Below are 17,288 nucleotides of genomic sequence, written 5' to 3' on the forward strand. Positions count from 1 at the left end.
CGCAAGCACGCGGGGATAACTTGATTCATCTATGGTCCTGCCTAGATAGGCATCTACGTTGACACAAACCCCAAAAGTCATCTTCTGTATAACACGATGCTGCGAGGAGCCTTATCGAGGTAACGTTCCGGTTATTGGACACCATGCCTTCTGACAGGCGCTGTGCGCCGTTGAGCATGAGTACAGACCTCTGTCTCCAGATGCCTTCTATATATCACATCATGGAAGACAGTTTCGTGCCGTATGCTAAAGCAATGCCAGGCAACATGTTTTCACATCTTCTGGTCATCCTCTCTTGTATAGGCAACACCATTGCTCAACAAGCAGGGTAAGACAGCAGATTTGTCTTTTTATAACCCGTGTTGTACATTACTCACTCTCTCTAGACCGATTTACTCACCTTTGCGACCACCTTCCATCCCGCTCGCAGTCCGCTCCCCGTACACTAGCGCTTGGAGCACCACCTCCGGCGGAAGTACGCTTAATAGTCGGAATGTCACCTTCTGGACTGGCGATCCCATAGGATGGAGTGGCATCATACGCGTAGACGGAACGGCTTATGAGTACATGGGAGACTCGCCCTCCGTACAAGGTCTCCAGAAAGCAACTCCACTTACCGTATCTTACGACTCCCACTACAGTAACTTTACATTCGACGCTGGACCTGTGCGAGTAGAGGCGCGATTCTTCTCTCCTGTTCTACCAAAAGATCTTTGCAAGAGCAGTATTCCGCTCAGCTATCTGGAAGTCGAGTGGGCCGCCACCGACGAGCTCTCGCATAATGTACAGCTCTACTCAGACATCGATTCTAGCTGGCTTGCAGGCGGCAACATTTCATCCGATTGGACCATCGACTGCCCTGGTGAGTCTTTCGGCGAAACTCAATGCCCGCCGAAGGGAACGGAGACCCCCGACACATTATTTCATTGGTAAGTTGTCTAATCAAAGTATGTTCAGTATAACTCTAACCAGCTTCAAGGGAAGCACTCATTGTGGATGAGCTTTCATGGTCCGATCGTGGCCACAAGCAAGAACCATACTGGGGCAGCCTACACTACGTCTCATCTCCCGGCATGAGCACCAACTTCGATACTGCGAACGGTTTAGCAACCACTATACGACAGCAGTTCGTCAATGGCGACACAGTGGATAATTCTTTCGATCAGAATCAGTCTCGGGGACCATCACCTGATCAAATGCTAGTGTTCGGTTTCCTGCATAATTTTGCGTCTAGTCAATCCGGGTCAGCGCTGTATACTATTGGCACCACTCAAGAGCCTGCTGTGAACTACCGCACTGCTAGCGGGGACGTCGAGCTCCGACCATGGTGGCTTACGAGCAACTGCTATTATAATACCAACAACATGATCCGCAGGCATTACCAAGACTACCCAGCTACCGCAAAAGAGGCCAAATTTTGGACCATGAAGCTGCGAAATGATGTGGAGTACTACTATGCCGAGGATAAAGCGACAGATATGCATGCAGAAGTATCCTCGCTATCTGAAGAGGAGTCATACTATGCCATTGTCGCTCTCTCTGCCCGCCAGATCCTGGCCGCAAACGTTCTAACAGAATCGGCAGATAACACCACAGGTCCAACTATCTTTCAGAAAGAGATCTCATCAGACGGCAAAGTGAACACGGCCGATGTCATCTACCCTGCTTTACCTTTCTGGCTCTACGCCAACCCGGAGCTTCTCCGCTTATTGCTCAAGCCCGTCTTCGAGTTCCAGGAGTCTGGACTCTATCATGAGCGATACGCCATGCACGATATCGGGCGCTTCTACCCAAACGCCATAGGATACTACAGCTCCACCGTTCCCGATGAAGAAGGGGAAGAAGCGATGCCCGTTGAAGAGAGCGCGAACATGGTTATTTTGGCAGCTTCATACTACTTGGCTACCAACGACACAGCATTCCTTGTCAGCCACTACGATATCCTCAAGCGATGGTCGGAATACCTCGTAGAAAATTGCCCATACCCTGAGCATCAGACTACGACAGGCAAGTACAAAGCAGCACGTCAACACCAAGAACGTTTGTACTAACGAACCTGAAGATGACTTCAACGAACCCATCGCCAACAACACTAACCTCGCAATAAAAGGCATCGTAGCCCTAAATTGCATGGGTGTCATTGCCCAAGCCAATGGCGACAGAGGCTATGGAGCAGGCAGATGGATACGCAACGCATATTTCTACTATACCCTCTGGTCCGAATCAGCCTTCAACCCCTCGACCAACCACACTCTTCTCGCTTACAACCTGCCTGACTCCTACAGCATCCTTTACAACATCTTCCCAGCGCTTCTCTTCAACCTACGCGCAATCCCCAAATCTCTCTTCACCATGCAGTCGGACTTTTACCCGACTGTCGCCCAGAAGTATGGCGTTCCCCTCGATAACAGACGCCTGTGGACGAAGAGCGATTGGGAGATGTGGGCTGCGGCTACGAGTCGACCTGAAACAAGAGCGTTGTTTGTGAACTCGTTGGCGAAGTGGATCAATGAGACGAGTACAGACAAGGCGCTTTCGGATCACTTTATGACGACGGGTGATGGGGGCTATACGGATTACCCGTTTGTGGCAAGGCCAGTCGTTGGGGGGCATTTTGCGCTGCTGGCGATGGGTCTTTTTGGGAGACATGGGGTTGTAAACGGAGAGGATGAGTAAGACAGCCAGGTGGGATGATCAATAAGGTGGTGGTATAGGTCCTGTCACAACATCACTGCGCATGCTAGAGCTCACCCGGGATGATTTGGATGGTATTATGTTTCGTATTCATATCGCGTCGATGCGATCGCCAAATGCCTCCTCTACTTCCCATTTTCGCGCCATTCTCAAACCATGCATTTGAACATCCTTTCATGTCCTTCTAGTGCTATCTCATCGCGCAAACTTTTAGCGGAAACTGAAATATAACGGATGGGAAGGATCGCTTGGGTACTTGTTGAGGTACCAGAGAGGGGGCCTAGTTGTGCGCCGCTAGCGATCACGCTCCTTGAGCTCCTCTGCAACAGCCTTTAGACCCTTCTCATGTTCCTTCTGGATCTGATCCCAGTACTGTGCCCAGATGCGAGACTGTGAATCGTCCTGACCAATACCGGCTTCGGTGCCCATTTGCTTGTTAAGCTGCATTGACACTTTGAGCACGCCCTTGGCGCCTTCGTGAATCTTCTCGATCTCCTGCTTGACAGCATTCTCTTTTGGCTTGACGGCAAGTACAGTGCGGAAGTTCTCGGCAAGAGAATCCAGACGCGAGCGGACCTGATCTGGTGCAATGACCATGAGCTTGGTGAGCATGAGGTTGCACAGAACTCGAATGTCATGCTCGTCGGTGATACCAGCGACAATGCGATCGAAGAAGTCGGAGACCTCGATGGGTGACAGCCGTGCAAAGGCCTTCTCAAGAAGAGCATAGAGGGTCTCGTATGCGCTCTTGCGGATCTCTAAGCCATCGTCGACCTTGAGCTTGAATGGACCCATTTGCACCTCGCGGATAAGCTCAGGCTTGATGACAGTCTCCTTCATGGCCAGTGGAAGCAGCTGGTCGAGCGCAGGGAGGATAATGTCAGGCTTGTTGTGCATGGCGGAGTTGAACGTCATAAGCGCAAGACGGCGATTCTCGAGATCAGGCTCGTTGAGCATCTGTACAAGCATGGGCACAACGATGGGGCGGAGGTATTCGTCGTAGGCTTCATCGGTATCGGTGAAGGTGTATCGTAGAGCAGAAATGACCATGGCGCGTAAGCTTTCCTTGCGGTCGTTCAAGAACGCCTAGATTATAAGTTAGCTGTTGAAAATAAACAAAACTATGAGGGCTTACCTGAAGTTGAGGAAGGTACGTCTTCGGGTCAATGATAGTAAGCCTGCCAATGCACTCTGCACCGATCGCTTTGTTGTCTTCGAGCTGCGAAGCAACAACGAGGTTTTCCCACAGTGTTGATGTGTACGGGATGATCTCCGACTCCGTGTCGTCGTGCTGAAGGACTTCCTTGATAGCGTGTAGGAACAGATACTGCGGTGAAGAAGGCTGGCCCATAGATGACAGAATGACGGGAAGATATTTGCTGACACTTCCAGCACCGGCTCGGCCAAGCGCAACAGCGGCCGCAAGTGGTACGTTCTCGGACTTAGCAGAGAAGTACTTGATGAACAATTTGGGATCGATGGTAGATTGCGAACCAAGGCGCAATGCAGATTCTCCAAGCACTACCAGGGCAAGACACTTGCGCTTGTCGTCTTGTGCCGTCTCAAGCTCGGTGATGAACTGCTCAAGTTTTACGCCAACACTGTTGCCACCATATACAAGCAAGTTACCAATGACCTTGCCTACCACCTCTGGATGCCCAGATACACCGACTTGTTGTAGCAGTGCTTGCATCAAGGCCTTTCCGGCGCCTTGCTCTCCGATAGTGCGTACTAGCTGGAGGAGTGCATCCAACGGCGTTCCGCTTATCGAGCCTTGAGCGACTTGACAAAGGGCATCGTTGAGGCTGGGCGTCATGATGACTTGCGCGTCGTCCTTGACGAATGTAGCCAGGATGATAAGAGCCGGTCCGAGGAGGTGCAGGTCGCTGGCGTTCAGCAGCGGAAGCAGCATCTCCACCACCTGTGCTTTTGTCTTGTTGTCGAGTTGGCTTCGTGATAGCGAATTCAATGAGAGAGTGCGTAGCGCGCTTAGGCTGGCACCGCGTAATACGCGACTGGCTTTCCGTAATTGTGCAGCAAGTTCCAGTGCGACATTCTGTACCCATTTGGCTGACAACTCATTTTGCGCCTTGGTGTGGGCAGCGACAGAATCAACAGCACGTACTGAAGCAAGCCTTGTCAATTCGTTCTTCAGGCGTTCTACCAGAAGTTCAAGTCCAGCCGTTCGCTTTGACGAGGAGAGGAGGCCTTGTTCACCAGAGCTCCTACCAAGCAACAATCCAAGGACGTGAATAGCACTCCGTCGAACTTCCACGTCGGCGTCGTTCGCTGATATGCGGTTGACTAACGCATCGAACAATTGCTCTAGATGCTGCTGGTTCTCCGTTCCTGCTGTAGCAGCTCGGGGAGGTGTGAGGGCCTTGATGACCTGCTCTGTTGCTGCCAGAGCTTCGATAGACAACTTGCTGTACTTATCCTTGACCCCACGGAGGAGCGCGTCAATGATAGCCGCTACATATGGCTGGATAGATTTAGACGAGTGAGTATCGGCGATGGCTCCTATCAACTGCAGAGCTTGGGTGCGTAAGGTGTTAGCGGTGGCGGAAGCACTACTTGTCGAACCGCCAGTAATCTTCGCAGCTTCTACAACAGGGTTGATCAGTTGGTTGAGGTACCCATCGAGACCACCACGCTGGGTGATGACGATGTCCTTGATCAAAGAGATGGACGCTTGCTTGGTGGTAGGCGGGCATGATGACTGCTTCAGAAGCTGCGCGATGCCCTTGACGATTTCCGGGCTGATCTTAGCTAAGCTTGCGCGAGGGCCGACTGGAGGCGTGCCAGCTGGTGCGGGTGAAGCATAGCCCATTGACAAGGACGAACTACCCTGCAGATCAAACATGCTGGCATCGCTACCGCCGCGACGACGCTTCTTGCTTGGCGGTGGTGGCATTGTGCCACTCTGAGGAGTCTCGTCGGCGAACTTGACAGGCGAGGGTCCGTCACCCGACTTCTTGATCAAGTTGGATAGAGTGGCCAGGACCTCCAAGCGTACGTTGTCTTCCCGCTCTTTGAATCGTGTTATAAGCGCTGGCGCAACCCGGTCATAGAGAGTTCCGTCGTCGAGAAGATCGCCGTTACTCCGCGTGGAGATCAGAGTGTAAAGTACCTTGGCCGCACACCTACGGACCTTCCAGCTTGCGTCCTCGTCGTCATCATAACCCGTCTCCTCTTCAAAGTCATCGCCCTCGAGCGCGTCTTCTTCGTCGCTTGGCATGTCATCATCGTCCTCATCGTCGTCCTCTTGCGCCAGATTAGGGTCGTACTTGAGGTAGCGCGTCGCGGCTTCGATGGTTTCGTCGGTGTACATGCGCATGTCTTGCGGGCAGGAGGCAAGGAACCCGTCCAAGGCAATAAGGGCGGCTTCGAGCACCTCGTCGATTTCGGGGTCGCGCTCACCCTCATCGTCTGAGACATCCATCTCCTCGTCTTGCTCCTGTGTGCTCAAGACGCTCAGGACAAAGGGCGCCAGCGTCTTTAGGTAAGGTCCGAATTTGCGCGGGATCGATCGGGCCATGGAGCCTAAGATAGTAATGTACAGCTTCCGCTTGCTGCGAGTGAGGTGGGGATCGCGCAGAAGTTCGATGACCTTTGAAAGGAAACTGCTCAGAAGCTGGTCTGAGAAGTAACCAGCCAGGACCGAGATGGCAGTGACGGACTTCTTCTTCATCATAGAGCTAGCCCGGTCGTTTTCGAGGATGGCGAAGGTGATCTGCTGCAAAGCCTGGATTTCTACATCCTGCAACATAGGACCAAAGCACTTGGCGACTTCGATGAGAACGTCAAGAGCGTTGCTGTCCGAGCCCTTCTCCAGGTCTGACTCCAACATGCCCTTGGGCGGTTGTGTCAGGCCCTGCTGTGCTGGTTGTATAACATTGTATCCAATCAGACGCGGTATCAGGACCTTGCTGATGGCGCTGTATGCATCTTGTACCGACTTGCTGCGCGCAGCACCGGTGGTAGGACGGGGAAGGGTTATGACGACTTCGCGGAGGGCCATAGCGGGTATAGACTGGTCGACCGTGTTGCCAGTGGGAAGCGTAGAGAGCTTGTCGATCATGACAGGCAGCGTCTTATCGCTGATCTTGTTGACGAAAGGGCCCAAGCACTTGATGGCCTGGTTCTGGACCTCGCCGTTGGTGTCCACCAGTGTTGTGAGGAGACCCTCGACCGTCTTGGCCGAGACGACATCATCGTGGAGGAGGAGGCCGGGGTGAGCTATGAGGAGGATGTCGTGCAGGTCGCTCAGGGCCATGAAGCGGAAATCGGGGTCATCGTCGGCGAAGCGGGGGAGCAGCTGGGCGACATTGTGGGAGGTGGGGTTGGGCGGGACCGAAGAGGGCGCCATGGCTGGTGTTTAGAAGGCCTGCAGCACTTCGCGCGTCTGGTATCACAGATGTGAGCCCGCAGTCTGGGGCGCGTGTGGTGTGGCGGGGCAGCTTTGGCGGGGTTGACGGTGCTGTACAGCTTCAAAGTCGCGGTGGGGAGCGGAAGGGAGGGAGAGAAGGGAAACAGCTTGTGAGGGAGCTGCAGTTTTAGTATGCGAGGGAGGCACCAGTGGCCGGGTTGGAGGAGCTTTTGGACAATTGTTGCCTGCGTCGCTTTCAGAGCTCCAACCCGCGCACGGCCTCTGTGCAATTACAGGGTATCCAAGAGCTGCTCCAAACGCGTCAACACCTTATACAAGGGAAAACTAAACATCCTAGAGCCTACATCAAGATCAAGCTATGCAAAGTAGAGACCTGACGTCAACATAGGCTCTATAGTGTTCAGCTTTTCCTTTGTATCAGGTGTGAGCAGATGGCATTGTCTTCACATAATTTCTTTCATTCACAAAGCATGATGAAACACTCTTACGCGAGCTCTACGAACAATGATTTGATACTACGTGTACAATCGTTACGCGATGGCTCTGCAGCCTCGCGCAGGTTGGCGAGTCTTCGAGGTCGAGCACACGTGATGCAAGAACGCGGAGCTAGACCTCGGAAGCAGGGGCCACAATGTGACGTACCGATAATTCTGACTGACGTGATCTTCTCTTGCGCGCATCCCAACTCCGAGTCTACCATCAATTGCCCGTCGCGAGCTTCAATTCGTCTCTCTACAGCTTCACCATGTCTTTCATCAGGTCTTCTGCTCTCCGCGCTTCTTCATTGGCACGCGCAGCTCGCCCGGCGAGGTCTATCCGCGCTGCCGAGCTCCAGCCATGGCAACGAGCTGTCCAACGCCGAACCTACGCCAGCGGCCACGGTCCCGAGGGCGAGGCTAAGAGCAGCGACATCCCATGGTATGTCAATTCCATTTCGATTATGCAGATGAGCGCGAATGCGGATATAGCGTGTTACCGTTAGGAAGCACACAGCCCTCGAATTGAGTAGTTGGCGTGTGGAAGTGCTATTCCGCTTTTGTAAAGCAGCCAAGCTGTGTATACATTGTGTCAATTTCTATCAAATACCTGATGCTGACCGAGATATCCAGGATGGCCTCAGCCGTCGTCGGCACCGGTGTTGGTCTCTACATTGTCCTAACCCAGAACACGGACCACGGCGCTGAACACCACCCTCTTGGCGACCCACACGGCGAGGGAGGTGCTGAGAAGACTGGTACCGGATCTACCGTCGGAGAGGAGAACAAGGAGGATGAGCCCGAGGAGGAATCTAAGGACGAGTCTAAGGACGAATCCAAGGATGAGTCTGAGGAGAAGCCAAAGAGCGATCAGCAGAACCCGGAGAAGCCTACCAAGGAGAACAGCGAGGAGAAGGACAGCCAATCTCCTGACCAGTCCGACAAGGTCAGTGTATCAACATGCTCATTGCTCACAGGACGCTAACTAGTACAGCCCGACCCCCGTAAGGACGAGACCAAGAGCCAGAACGAGATGTCTGGCAAGCAAAAGGGACTCTCCAACGACAACACCCACCACACCTCGCAGATCTCCAAGCAGGAAGAGAAGAGCAAAAAGGGCGAGGGCGTTGCCGAGACCGCTAAGCTGCAAGGAACCGTCTCCACTGAGCGTCCAGGCGCGGAAAACAAGGAGGAGCGTGGAAAGGCCCAGCAGGACAAGGACGCATAGATCATACCCTTATCTCGTCCCGGCCCTCACTATCTCGATTCATATAATACCTTTACGGCGAGCGCGCATTCCGCCGCCCTTGTATAGTCCCGAATCAAACTTGTCACCACTTCAAACGTGAATTTTGTGTGTCTCACCTGCGAAGGTACATGTGGAGTTCCAAGCACAGTGTCTTTATCCACGTGCCCAGTGCTGTCATGGCATTGCACTCGTAGGACATGGCTCGATCGCATTGAAACACGTGAACAATCCCGGACCCGCAGTTTCTGCGCCACCGGGCTGTGCTCGTTGTTCTTCAAACTGCGGCGTTTTCCAATTATGAGGAGTCTTTGTCCGGATGCAAGAGAAGGGCCCTAAATGCGACCCAGGAACGGTGGCCGAAAACGCGTAGTGGAGGGGAGGGCCTCGTGATTGGTCTGCACGTTGGGGCCGAGCCACCCGTAAGCGCCGACCGACTCGCTCCACAGCGTTGTCACACCTCACCTCCAACCTCAATTGGCCAAGCCCGCGCCTCACTGCAAGTCTAAAAAGAGAGCCATCTTACGGCGGGAGCTCTACGAATCTGCGTCCACTATGCTGCTCGCCTATGACATGAAGCATGGCCAAGAGCCAACCGGAGCGATAGGCGGCTCTGATGCAGGGCTGCCTTTCTTTGGACCTCGTACTTGTGCATGTACCTGACGTGCAGCCCTTTGACCTGATATCAGACCTCCTGGTCCCCGGCTTGATCCCATCCATATTCCAGCTCACCTCCAACAGCCAACAGCTCATAACGACTGTGCCACCGGGAGCTCCCGCTGACAGAGTAAACACCGGTTTCACATACGATATAGCACACAACACGTCTTCTCTGTTAGAAGCACCTCGTTGCAAGTGGACTTCCTTTAGGAACAATCGCGCATCATGGATCCCCGACAGCATGGACAGAATCAGCAGCTCCAGCCTCAGATGAGTTCCCAGCAGCACAACAGGTTCTCATGGCAACAACCTCTCGAGGATGAGGCCCCGGCCTATACACAGCCGCAACAGCAAGCACCACAGCATCAGCCTCAGCAGTATCATCAACCTCAGCAATACCAGCAGCCGGCACAGCCTCAGCAGCCTCAGCAACCTCAGCGGCCTCAGCAACCTCAAGTCAACACAGATTCATCACGGCACTTCTCGTATGCGCAGACACCCGCAGAAATGCGTGCTTTCGTATACACATCTTCGCCGAATGATCCGCCCATGCCACATTCCATGCCCATCTCCCTACCAACATCGCCAGTGGGATACACGCCGATCGACCCTCGCCCCCAATCGATGCTTGACGCGCAGCTCCCGATCATTCCGCCCCAATCGCAAACAGCTTACATGCCGCCGTCTTATGCGCATGACGTTAAACCCCCCGTCTCGCCCAACTCGCCTCAGCATGCTCCGCAAGCGCAACACTTTTCCCCAGTTTCGCCAATACCACAACCAGAACCTGTTCATCAGATACCCCAGGTCGAGACTCAGCAGAGCAGGCACGCTCGGCAGATGAGCAACCTGTCACCCATCAATACGAATATCCGGACGTATGCCATGCCGCCCATCCCTCCTACGCCCCCGTCGGGCACACATCAAACCTCGCCGCTACCACACAAGACACCGATGACGCCCATCTCCGCCAACTCGATGCACAAAGAACAGCCGCGAGATGTTCCAACCTCCCCCACGCTCCGAACCTCGCCGTATCCGAACGAGCCCTATTCACCACACGGTTTCTCGAACCAGAACAGCAACTTCCACGCCGTATTCTCCCCAGACGCCGCACACGGCCCCAACGGCCTCGATTTTGCTGCACACCAGCCAGGCCAGATATCGCACCCAAACATGGAGCTAGAGAAATCACACGAATGGTCAAACGGCATCTGCGCATGCAGCCCCGACCCTTCCACCTGCCTTACAGGTCTGTTCTGCCCTTGCATCTTGTACGGCCGCACTTCATACCGCCTGTCCCAGAAATCCGCGAAGAAAGATCCCACGGATATGCTTGGTCACAGCTCCACGAATGGACACTGCATGGTCATGGGCCTTTCCTGTGGACTGTGGTGGCTATTCCCTATGCTTCAACGGACACGCATTCGGCGGGCGTATAAACTTGAAGGCAGTTTTGGGAGCGATCTGCTCAAGGGATGTTGCTGCTGTTGCTGCGTCACTGTGCAGAACGAGAGGGAGGTCAAGCACAGAGAGGAGGTTAGTAGACGGTGGGCTGGGCCGGCGAGCACAGACGCTTATACGAGGACGGGAGGTATGGTGTACAAACCACAGCAATAGACATTGATGGCATAGAATTTGCGGTTGTAGCTACTTTCATTCAATGATACCCACGGTCCTTTTTCGCATAATATAAGCATGCGCATTCGGTGAACGTAATCCTTACATCGCCTTCACTCTTTCTTGACGCTCCGAAGCAAGAGTGCGAACCGTTCACTCGGACTTTGTCTAGGTCCTCGCGGCTGAGGTCTGCGCAGGCCGTCATCTGACAGGTTTACGGGTGTGGCGGGGGATGTGGTGGAAGCCAAGGGTGAATGTTGGAGTGAGTGCTTTGAGGGTGTGACCAGAGTGCTGCTCTGCATCGGAGAAGATGCGAATTTACCTAAAACCGTAATGGAGGGCTGTGTGACAGGAGTCGCAGGTTTGGCAGGCTGGCGCATCTTCTTTGATGAAACTGGGCTACTCGTGTCTTGCCTATCAGAGGTTGAATGCTTTCGCTTCAGCGAATCTTCTGCTCCACTAGGCTTCGTTACTGTCGGTGTGGGAATCGGCAAGACCTTGCGTAGGAGAAATGCTGGCATTTCGTAAGTGACAATATGGCCAGGTGCCTCGTTGATATCTGGGATCGGCTTGTCTCTCTGTGTTACGTATGCGGCCAAGTCCTGTACTTTCAGTTCGGTGACATCAAACGCTCTGAATTTGACCTTCCGCTCTAGCGGGGCGTGAGATGATTGGGCCGTTGTAGCCGTCTGCCGTGTGTTCACGAGAGTGAGGCCATACGGAGCCGTCCCAGGCAATGGCTCGTCCCATGCTGCAAGCATGCGAGAGAGCAGTATGGGGCCGACCTGGTTGAGGTACTTTTTCCAGAACATGTTGATTGGCGGACACGCTTTGAGGAACAGATGTGTCTCACGAGGTGGATGGTCGTAGTCCATGTTCTCTCTAGCATGGTCCCGGAGCCAGTCATCCGAATGTACTTTGGGTTGGTTGTAGAACTGTAGAAGCTCGTATCGTGGAAAGTTTGGAGGGACAGTGATTCCCGGCGCTGTTCTCTTGAAGAAGTTACTGAGGGTAACAGCACCCCATTTGCTACACTCCTCTTGGCTTTGTCTGCTGCAGAGGCTGCGACCAAGACTCGCTTGAGCTGCTTTCAGGGCATTGTCAGCACCGCATTTCAGAAGGCCTCCTACGTTGTAGTCGCCACCTGCAAGCATGGCGAACAGCACGCATCCCTGGCGATCTAGTCGGCATTTCTCCTTGAGCTTGTCAGCGTGGACCACTCTAACCCGCTTCTCGTCCCTCTTGCTTTCGGCAGTGTGCTGGGTCTTTTTGGATGTGTCTGTGCTTATTCGGTGATCTCGGATCCAAAAGGTACATCCAAACATCAAGCAATCAGAGTCTGTTGACCAGACAGCATCAACAAGACCAAGAGTTTGCAAGCGACAACACTCAGCTTCGGCTTCTCCAGGTGCCTCGATATGAGCCACTCCAAGTCCATCCAGGATCTCGTTCAAAAGCGCACGTTGTTTGCGATCTACCCGGCGTCCAGCATCTCGGCCACGTTTTGGTGGGACATCTGGTCCATCGCTCACGAACACGAGGCGGATGTTCAAGGGAAGGATCTTGCAAATACGATGAAAGATACCCCGTTCCAACGGGTTACAGCGCGGCTCATCTGTGTCAGGGAGTTAGTCATTGACTCTAACAGTAAGAAGAATATCCAGGCTGTCTGACTCTTGCGCATTGCCTGTATCTGAGCTGGTGACACGGAATGAAATCTCCAGTCTGCTTCGTCGACCGCGATCTTTAATGGCCTTCCATATTCTGCATAGTGCTCCTCGGCAAGCTGTGCTATGGGTATAATCTCCTCGCATGCTTCGATTGACCGTCGTAAACTGATGGTGAGGAGTTAACGCTATTAGTTGATCTAGTCTCGTGAGGCGCACACACCCCGGAATGCCCATAATGAAGTGGGTCAATGCCTGCGGACGAAGCTAGTGCGGGACAAGCCCTCCAGGGCTTAGTGTCGCGCACGCGTCGCGTTTGGCGGCAGCAACGATGCAACTAGCAATGCCAGTACGATGCTTTTGTACTGGACTCCGTTCGAACTGCGTGATTGAGTATAGACGGTGAGTTTAATATCGCTTGGAGCGATTGTTGGGCGATGCGGCGCGGGTTCTCGACGCGTACGGGTCTATGAGCGCCGTGTGTCGCTGCGAAGCGAACCTGGCGATGAGGTAGTCGATACACTCAGGACAAGGTACAACGAATTTCTTGAGAGAGCGGTAATATATCCAACGGAAAATTCGACAGCGGGGTTAGATGTAGGAAGAGAAGAGAGCTTGAGCCCGAAGTTCCTGCAAGCTACCATGTTCATCATGTCTCAAACGCGAAGACCCGAAGGTGCCGCACCGATCGTGCGTCCTAGAGTTAACTCCGCCAGCGACAAGGCGCGGTATCACGTGATTTAGCGGCTGACAAACTTCTCGAAGCTCCCGGGGTCCAGGTCGTCGCCAGCTCGCAACACCACTCCTAAAATAAAGTCGCCTTCAAACAAAAAAGCCATATCGTCAAGACGACCAAGATGAGTACTATGATTTCAGTATCGGAATGATAATGAGACTGTTCAGTTATACCTGATTGGCCTCAGTTTCCTTGTCTTAGCGTTCTCTTTCCATCAAGGAGCCCTCAATCAATGAAACATACAAGTCAAAGTCAATTTCCTCACTTCTGACTGATTACTGCCGATATCGAAAAGTGGCACATGTCTCATAGGATACAAGTCAGCCAACAACTGTTCATTATTTTAGACATTTCCAAACACCCCCTCGCATGACTGTCAAATCACCCTCGTAATCCCCTCTGCTTGTTCTTCCAGTAGAACCTACCGACTATCCCATCTTCCACCCTTGAATCCCTCGTCAGGAACAGCCCCGTTTGCCCTACAGGTGCCGCACATATCCGGATACCCGATGGTCCGCCGCACGCGACTGTACCGCGGACACTGCCTTGCGTTGACATCGTCTTCGAGTCGGTGACAGCGTATAGTTCGCCTCATTGGGATATGCTCGTGGTTGCAGTCCTTGTACTGAGTCCATCTTTCTTCGCACATGTCGGGAGTAAAAGTTGATGAAGTCCTTGGGTAGAGATGATCTTTGGTATATGGCTTTGCGCACGATGACGTGGGTATGGTGTTTTGGAGCGGAGAGATGATCTCAACGATATGTTTTCCAGCGATTAAAGGCTTGTGCTTAGTAGTTTGAGGGAGTTGATAGTAGAAACGTCTTACTCTGCGTACTCGAAACTTCTTATATATCGAGGCGGCCAAGAGTCACAACTTCGCCAACGAGCTTTCTGTGTCTGTATCTTTGTGAACATTCTGCTCTGTCCTGTCTGCTGGCAGTAATCGATACTCAGATGGCACTCCTTTCCAGAGATGTGGTCGCAAACACGTAAACAGATGTTGGTGTTCATTAGCCAGTGAAGCAGAGCAAGGCCCGGAAAAGCATCTTGTCATCGAGAACAGCGACTGAGGGTGCTTCACTGATTCGTAATACATTGATCGTTATAGCGGTTGATCTATGAGCTGGCAGCCTTGGCTTGTAGCTCCTCGAGTTGCTTTTTGGCCGCCCACTGCTTCTCTACGTTGATCTTTTTCAAGATCTTGTCGGCGCCCTTCTCGATCAAGACCTTGGCAACCTCTTGTCCCATCTCTTCTGCCTCCTCTGAGCTTCGGACTTTGCGGGCTGCCTCGTACTCAACAGACTCCGTGCCATCTACGCTCACCACCATGGCTCTTAACACTAGTTCTTGATCGTCAACATCTGGCTCTTCCTCTTCTACCGCATTTCCGTGGATATCGTAGTCCTTTGCTGGTTGTGCACCGATAGTGAGGCCCTTGCCACCTCTCCATGATGTCTCAACGCCGATAGGCACGCTGCAGCCCCCCTCCAGAGTGCGTAGTAGCGCTCGCTCGGCCGAGCATGCTCTTGTCGTCCGCTCGCATCGAACACTGCTCAAGATGTCTTTCATAGCTGCATCCTTCTTCCTGATCTCGATTCCTAGGGCGCCCTGACCGACCGCATGAAGCATACCTCCGCTCGTACTGCTCAGATACTGCGTGATCCTGTTGTCGAGACCCATTCGCTTCAAACCAGCAGCCGCTAAGATGATAGCTGAGTACGGGGAGTCTTCGGCATCGAGCTTCGCTAGTCTCGTGCCGACGTTGCCTCTGAGGTCGGCGAACTTCAAGTGTGGGTATAGCTTCCTCAGTGTGGCAGCTCGTCGTACCGATGACGTACCGATGGTGGCACCTTGCGGAAGGGTAGCTAACGTCGTCTCCTTGGGCAGGCGTGGGGAGATCAAGAGGGCATCGCGGGGATCTTCACGCTGGAGTATGGCACCAATCTCGAGGTGGTCTGGCAGCTGTGTGGGCATGTCTGTTCTACTAGTCAGCCCGATTCGTTCGAGGCTTCAATGCGCGAGCTCCAGAACATACCTTTCAAGCAGTGAACGATGATATCCAGATCGCCCGACTCCAGCATGCTCTCCAATTCGCCCGTCCAAAGACTCTTCGCATTCTCGCCTTGACTCAGTTGCTGCAAGGGTGTGATCTTGTCCCTGTCGCCCTGTACCACGACGGGGCAGATGTTGAAGGTTCGGTCCGGGTACGCATCCTTCAAGCTTCGCTCGACTGCGAGGGCCTGGATCTGGGCGAGTACCGAGTTGCGCGTGCCGATGTTGACAGCCGGGAATTGCGTGCTTGCCGATGTGTTGAGGCCTTCCGGGTTTGGGTGAGATGGACCCTGGATGTCGGCTGCCGTTGCGGAGGCCATGGTGAGATGCGTACACGTGGGTAGAGAGGCGTGTTGTCGTGGTGGCTAGGAAAAGATCTGGAGCCCTGGCGGGATGGTGGGGCTCGGCCAACGTCATGTTTACCGCGGCTCGACACTAGCGTCAGGTACACACCAGATGACGGGAACCTTCGGCGCGAACAACCCTGTGACATGTCTTACAAAGATGAAAGGTACGCTGTGGTTTGCATAGATATGAGAACGACGATGGATAGAAATTCAAGGCAATGTTGAGTCCAACGTCTTCTACTTCCACTATAGGTTGTAAGTAGGGGTTTAGTGTATTCCTTGAGTGGGTTGATGGAACAATTTCTTCTATGATCAATACAAACAGCAGCTTCAAACACGATGTCGTTTGGGTTGACGTTGATTGTTATTATTATGATACAGTGAACTTCCTATTTGCCAATCATGCACTACCTAGGTACGTAGTAAGACGCGATTACTGGTCTCCGGTATTGTGGATCGAGTTGGGAAGAGCTTCGTGTGTGTCAGAATCGCGTCATTATTGCATTGTATGTAGAACTCTTACCTCGCTCGACAGACTCGGGAACGATCTCTTGGACCTTCTTGGGGACGATTGAGTCCTCGCCGTCGTTCAGAGCATGGGTCTTGCTGGTAGACTGGCTGTTGGGGTTGCTGCCAGTGGGGTGGACCTGTGACAATGTTAACATGCTTCACTTCGTGGTTGGCAGATATAATCAACTTACACCTTCAGGGAGGCTCTCCTCGAGACCCTTGGGTGCAGCCTCCTGGACCTTCTTCGGGACGGCACTCTGACCAGTGGCGTGCGATGCACCCTGGCCATGCTCATTGGTGGAAGACATTCTGATGGAAGTTCGTTTGAAGAGATGTGATTGTTGGATGAAGGGTCGGGAAATAGTGCGGAGCTGTGTGGTGAAAGGCATTTTGGGATGGAATTCGATTGGTATTTGAATGATTTCGATGGAGAGCCTGAAGACAGCAGCTTATGTACGTGTGGATGGTGATATGACGCGTGTGGTGACACACCTAAGCCGCATCTCACTTGCACTCTATCATGCGCGTCATGAAAGTGCAGTCCATGTTGCTTTTCGTCCGATCACTAGTGGTGTTTCTACAGGATTGTGAGTGATTATCCGTGGCGAAACAACGAAAACGCCCTGCGTAGTTGTCCAGGTACCTCGCTTGTGTCGGTCAGCGGCAAATGATGCGGTCACGACGATACCAAGGACCGGTCCGCGGCGAGCCTCATGGTGCTCACGAGGCCCACGAAGCCACATTGCAACATGGAAACGCGATCGTCGTAGATGTCGACACAGTTAATTGCCTCCGAGGCGCCGACCTCCCAGATCCGAGGAGCTATACGAAGGACGTTGATGCGTAGGTGTAACAATCACCCGCGGTCGGTCTCCGAAGGCCCCGATCGC

At 53.2% G+C, this 17,288-nt stretch overlaps 7 protein-coding genes across 7 annotated transcripts; 3 read left to right on the forward strand and 4 right to left on the reverse strand.

The window, feature by feature from the left end:
• Positions 1-221: 221 nt before the first annotated feature.
• J4E79_007918 (uncharacterized protein) lies at positions 222-2,676 on the forward strand (the record flags this gene model as incomplete). Its single annotated transcript, XM_049356780.1, has 4 exons — positions 222-328; positions 489-929; positions 980-2,040; positions 2,063-2,676. The coding sequence occupies 4 exons, from the start codon at positions 222-224 to the stop codon at positions 2,674-2,676; spliced, it is 2,223 nt and encodes a 740-aa protein (XP_049208627.1).
• A 312-nt stretch (positions 2,677-2,988) lies between these two features.
• Positions 2,989-7,063, reverse strand: J4E79_007919 (uncharacterized protein; the record flags this gene model as incomplete). Its single annotated transcript, XM_049356781.1, has 2 exons — positions 2,989-3,780; positions 3,830-7,063. 2 exons carry the CDS (start codon positions 7,061-7,063, stop codon positions 2,989-2,991), a joined length of 4,026 nt encoding a protein of 1,341 aa, XP_049208628.1.
• A 766-nt stretch (positions 7,064-7,829) lies between these two features.
• Positions 7,830-8,788, forward strand: J4E79_007920 (uncharacterized protein; the record flags this gene model as incomplete). Its single annotated transcript, XM_049356782.1, has 3 exons — positions 7,830-8,002; positions 8,194-8,506; positions 8,555-8,788. 3 exons carry the CDS (start codon positions 7,830-7,832, stop codon positions 8,786-8,788), a joined length of 720 nt encoding a protein of 239 aa, XP_049208629.1.
• Positions 8,789-9,691: 903 nt separating this feature from the next.
• Positions 9,692-11,086, forward strand: J4E79_007921 (uncharacterized protein; the record flags this gene model as incomplete). The annotated part of the gene is made up of 1 exon (XM_049356783.1): positions 9,692-11,086. One exon carries the CDS (start codon positions 9,692-9,694, stop codon positions 11,084-11,086), a length of 1,395 nt encoding a protein of 464 aa, XP_049208630.1.
• A 113-nt stretch (positions 11,087-11,199) lies between these two features.
• J4E79_007922 (uncharacterized protein) lies at positions 11,200-12,240 on the reverse strand (the record flags this gene model as incomplete). Its single annotated transcript, XM_049356784.1, has 1 exon — positions 11,200-12,240. One exon carries the CDS (start codon positions 12,238-12,240, stop codon positions 11,200-11,202), a length of 1,041 nt encoding a protein of 346 aa, XP_049208631.1.
• Positions 12,241-14,605: 2,365 nt separating this feature from the next.
• On the reverse strand, positions 14,606-15,861 carry J4E79_007923 (uncharacterized protein; the record flags this gene model as incomplete). The annotated part of the gene is made up of 2 exons (XM_049356785.1): positions 14,606-15,465; positions 15,525-15,861. The coding sequence occupies 2 exons, from the start codon at positions 15,859-15,861 to the stop codon at positions 14,606-14,608; spliced, it is 1,197 nt and encodes a 398-aa protein (XP_049208632.1).
• A 460-nt stretch (positions 15,862-16,321) lies between these two features.
• Positions 16,322-16,787, reverse strand: J4E79_007924 (uncharacterized protein; the record flags this gene model as incomplete). The annotated part of the gene is made up of 3 exons (XM_049356786.1): positions 16,322-16,359; positions 16,412-16,535; positions 16,590-16,787. 3 exons carry the CDS (start codon positions 16,785-16,787, stop codon positions 16,322-16,324), a joined length of 360 nt encoding a protein of 119 aa, XP_049208633.1.
• Between the last annotated feature and the right edge of the window lie 501 nt (positions 16,788-17,288).

The sequence above is a fragment of the Alternaria viburni genome (assembly GCF_023758015.1).
Source record: "Alternaria viburni strain BMP 2772 chromosome Unknown scaffold_18, whole genome shotgun sequence".
NCBI classification, from domain to species: Eukaryota; Fungi; Ascomycota; class Dothideomycetes; order Pleosporales; family Pleosporaceae; genus Alternaria; species Alternaria viburni.